General features: G+C 39.5%; 1 protein-coding gene across 1 annotated transcript in view; it reads left to right on the forward strand.

Moving 5' to 3' along the window:
• The window catches only part of LOC107717991 (hepatoma-derived growth factor-related protein 2-like), a 42,676-nt gene extending 39,496 nt beyond the window's left edge, over positions 1–3,180 (forward strand). The window contains exons 17-19 of the mRNA XM_016524907.1: positions 1,837–1,990; positions 2,079–2,202; positions 2,288–3,180. Of these exons, the coding sequence (XP_016380393.1) occupies positions 1,837–1,990; positions 2,079–2,202; positions 2,288–2,417 (408 nt within the window). The 3' untranslated portion in view covers positions 2,418–3,180. The remainder of the gene's footprint in view (positions 1–1,836; positions 1,991–2,078; positions 2,203–2,287) is intronic.
• Positions 3,181–4,149: the final 969 nt, after the last annotated feature.

A 4,149-nucleotide genomic window follows, 5' to 3' on the forward strand; every position in this document is an offset into this window, starting at 1 on the left:
TACACTGAAAAAAATGTTTCATTCATCCAATTAAAAAATTTTTTTGGTAATGATTCACATCTATATTTTTTTAACTTGAGCCAATGAAAAATAAATAACTTGCCCGTAGGGCAAAAATAAATAAATAATAAATAAAAAATTGAAAAACAAATAACTTGCCCTTAGGGCAAGTTATTTACAGTGGGTACGGAAAGTATTCAGACCCCCTTAAATTTTTCACTCTTTGTTGTATTGCAGCCATTTGCTAAAATCATTTAAGTTAATTTTTTTTCCTCATTAATGTACACATAGCACCCCATATTGACAGAAAAACACAGATTTGTTGACATTTTTGCAGATTTATTAAAAAAGAAAAACTGAAATATCACATGGTCCTAAGTATTCAGACCCTTTGCTGTGACACTCATATATTTAACTCAGGTGCTGTCCATTTGTTCTGATCATCCTTGAGATGGTTCTACACCTTCATTTGAGTCCAGCTGTGTTTGATTATACTGATTGGACTTGATTAGGAAAGCCACACACCTGTCTATATAAGACCTTACAGCTCACAGTGCATGTCAGAGCAAATGAGAATCATGAGGTCAAAGGAACTGCCTGAAGAGCTCAGAGACAGAATTGTGGCAAGGCACAGATCTGGCCAAGGTTACAGAAAAATTTCTGCTGCACTTAAGGTTCCTAAGAGCACAGTGGCCTCCATAATCCTTAAATGGAAGACGTTTGGGATGACCAGAACCCTTCCTAGAGCTGGCCGTCTGGCCAAACTGAGCTATCGGGGGAGAAGAGCCTTGGTGAGAGAGGTAAAGAAGAACCCAAAGATCACTGTGGCTGAGCTCCAGAGATGCAGTCGGGAGATGGGAGAAAGTTGTAGAAAGTCAACCATCACTGCAGCCCTCCACCAGTCGGGGCTTTATGGCAGAGTGGCCCGACGGAAGCCTCTCCTCAGTTCAAGACACATGAAAGCCCGCATGGAGTTTGCTAAAAAAACACCTGAAGGACTCCAAGATGGTGAGAAATAAGATTCTCTGGTCTGATGAGACCAAGATAGAACTTTTTGGCCTTAATTCTAAGTGGTATGTGTGGAGAAAACCAGGCACCTGTCCAATACAGTCCCAACAGTGAAGCATGGTGGTGGCAGCATCATGCTGTGGGGGTGTTTTTCAGCTGCAGGGACAGGACGACTGGTTGCAATCGAGGTAAAGATGAATGCGGCCAAGTACAGGGATATCCTGGATGAAAACCTTCTCCAGAGTGCTCAGGACCTCAGACTGGGTCGAAGGTTTACCTTCCAACAAGACAGTGACCCTAAGCACACAGCTAAAATAATGAAGGAGTGGCTTCACAACAACTCTGTGACTGTTCTTGAATGGCCCAGCCAGAGCCCTGACTTAAACCCAGTTGAGCATCTCTGGAGAGACCTAAAAATGGCTGTCCACCAACGTTTACCATCCAACCTGACAGAACTGGAGAGGATCTGCAAGGGGGAATGGCAGAGGATCCCCAAATCCAGGTGTGGAAAAGTTGTTGCATCTTTCCCAAAAAGACTCGTGGCTGTATTAGATCAAAAGGGTGCTTCTACTCTAAATACTGAGCTTGTGATATTTCAGTTTTTCTTTTTTAATAAATCTGCAAAAATGTCAACAATTCTGTGTTTTTCTGTCAATATGGGGTGCTGTGTGTACATTAATGAGGAAAAAAAATTAACTTAAATGATTTTAGCAAATGGCTGCAATATAACAAAGAGTGAAAAATTTAAGGGGGTCTGAATACTTTCCGTACCCACTGTATATAAATAAAATACAACTTGTACGCTTCTGACTGTCTTTTGTCTTTTAGATTCGCCGATACAAAGCAAGCAGTGCTGTTATGGAGAAGGCCACTGCAGTCTACAATAAACTAAAGCTGCAGTTCATTGGCAAGATTGAGACCAGTAAACCAAAACCAGATGAAAAGAACCAAGAAACCAACGAGCAAGACACACAAAACGCAGGTAAACTGTCAAATAAACTGTCAAAGTTTTCACGTGCAGTAATCAAATGAGTTTTAAAACATGCTTGTTCTTTGTGCCTTCCTTCCAGATGACTCCAAACCAGTGAACGGAGAATCAGAAAATGAGAAAAAAGACGTTTCTGAATCGGAAAGCAACCCCAAACCCACAGCCCAAGAGAAACAGGATGAGAACAAATCCCCGAACGGCATCAGGTGAAGAGCGGCCACCTTTCGCTTTCCTGGTCCTTAAGCAAAATAATCACACAGCTTGCCGATTAATTTTGTATTTGTCTTTCAGTCCCAATCCAGATGAGCCAACAGAGCAGCAAACACTCGCAGCTGACTCCACAGACGCCGATCCGGCAGCGGATACAGACGTAAAAGAGGACAGCAGAGCGCAGGACGAGCAGATGTCTTCCGAGAGCTGAACGTTTCACAAACACACTTTGGCCTCCTTCGTTCATTTGTGTTACTTTTTGTCTGCCCACCTTTGTGACCTACATGAGTTTTTCGTGTTGTACATAAAACGTGATATGAACATTATTAGCACTTTTGAATCGGGACGTCATGAGGCAAAACAAGCGCCTTAATCTAAATGTTCGATGTGGATGATTCTGCACTACCCACGTTTGGTCAATCGAGGGCGAACGTTTTATTTCAGAACCACGCTGACGTCTAGTAGAAAAAACACAGAAGCCCTTCAAATATATTTGAAGACTGCTTGTATTATGTAGCCGCTTTTTATGAGTAAAACCTTTTTTCCTTTTGTTTTTTTGGGGGTTTTTTTATATGAAAAAATAAGGAAAATGCTAAAAAAAAAAAGTAAAAGAAAGCAGTCTGGTTTTGTGTTGATTGACCCACTACGCCATACAGGAAGAGATCATGAGGTTTCATTATCATTATTATTACTGCACAAATCTACAGCTGATCTGTCTGGTATGGATTTCCATAACCTTCAGTGTCTATGGACTTTCACTAAACTCTGTAGACCGCTTGTTGTCCGTTGTTTGGTGTTCTAATAATAACAACTTACATCTGCATAGGTTGACCCAATAATGCTATTCTTTTCTTGGATGTTATAAAACATGCGTATCATTCTTCTTATAAACATGTTTCTAGTGCTATGTAACTTGGTCGGAGATTTTTTTTAGTATCCGTGAAGGAATAAATAAAAATTCCGCATGATGGCCACAATTTTGAAATGGTCCTTCTATGAAAACAGTTTTATATTGTTCAGAATATGATACTAACATACTGCCTAGTACATACTACGAAGAACAGACTGCATCTTATGGTACTAGAATAGAATAGTAGGCTATATTCTGTTTTAAAACACCCATTATGATGTCTTCTATTACTTCTAAAAAGTGTAGAATAATATTATTTATATAATATTTTTTATGATTAATTGTCATTTAAATAACGTGAGTTATGTAAATCATCAGCTCAGTATTGACTTAATTTCTTCTGCACAAAAATTTTAGTTATTCCTATAATTCAATTATTGAAGTACAATAAAGGCAGAAATTAGCGACGCGTCGGTCGTTCGCGTAAACAATGGCTTTGATTGGTCTAGTGCGCTGACGTCACTCGAACGCAAACCACAAAGGACGCGTCGCGCTCACTTGCGATGTAGACAGCTTTATTTAAATTAACCAATTTATTTTATTTAAAGGGGTCATATGATGCTGCTAAAAATAACATTATTTCGTGTATTTGGTGTAATGAAATGTTTATGCGGTTTAAGGTTCAAAAAACACATTATTTTCCACATACTGTACATTATTGTTTCTCCTCTATGCCCCGCCTTTCTGAAACGCGTCGATTTTTACAAAGCTCATCGGTCTGAAAAAGCGAGGTGTGCTGTGTTTGGCCAGCTATCCAGTGCATTGTGATTGGCCGAATACCTCAAGCGTGTGACGGAAATGTTATAATGCCCTGACAGGCCGGAGCAATGATTCAAAAACATTAAAACCCATTATAAACGAGGCAACATAAAATCATGTCTGCATTTGTGATCGGAGAAATGACAAACAACAAGCCCTACTCTACACTGCCCAAAAAAACCCTCTTTAAATATATAAAATATAAAAACTCTTAAAATATAAAAGACGTACTTACAGTCTTTGAGTCAGAACAGCCAGCATTGTAGTCTACTCT

The sequence above is a fragment of the Sinocyclocheilus rhinocerous genome, unplaced genomic scaffold (genome assembly GCF_001515625.1).
Source record: "Sinocyclocheilus rhinocerous isolate Xijiao unplaced genomic scaffold, SAMN03320098_v1.1 scaffold2468, whole genome shotgun sequence".
Taxonomy (NCBI): Eukaryota; Metazoa; Chordata; class Actinopteri; order Cypriniformes; family Cyprinidae; genus Sinocyclocheilus; species Sinocyclocheilus rhinocerous.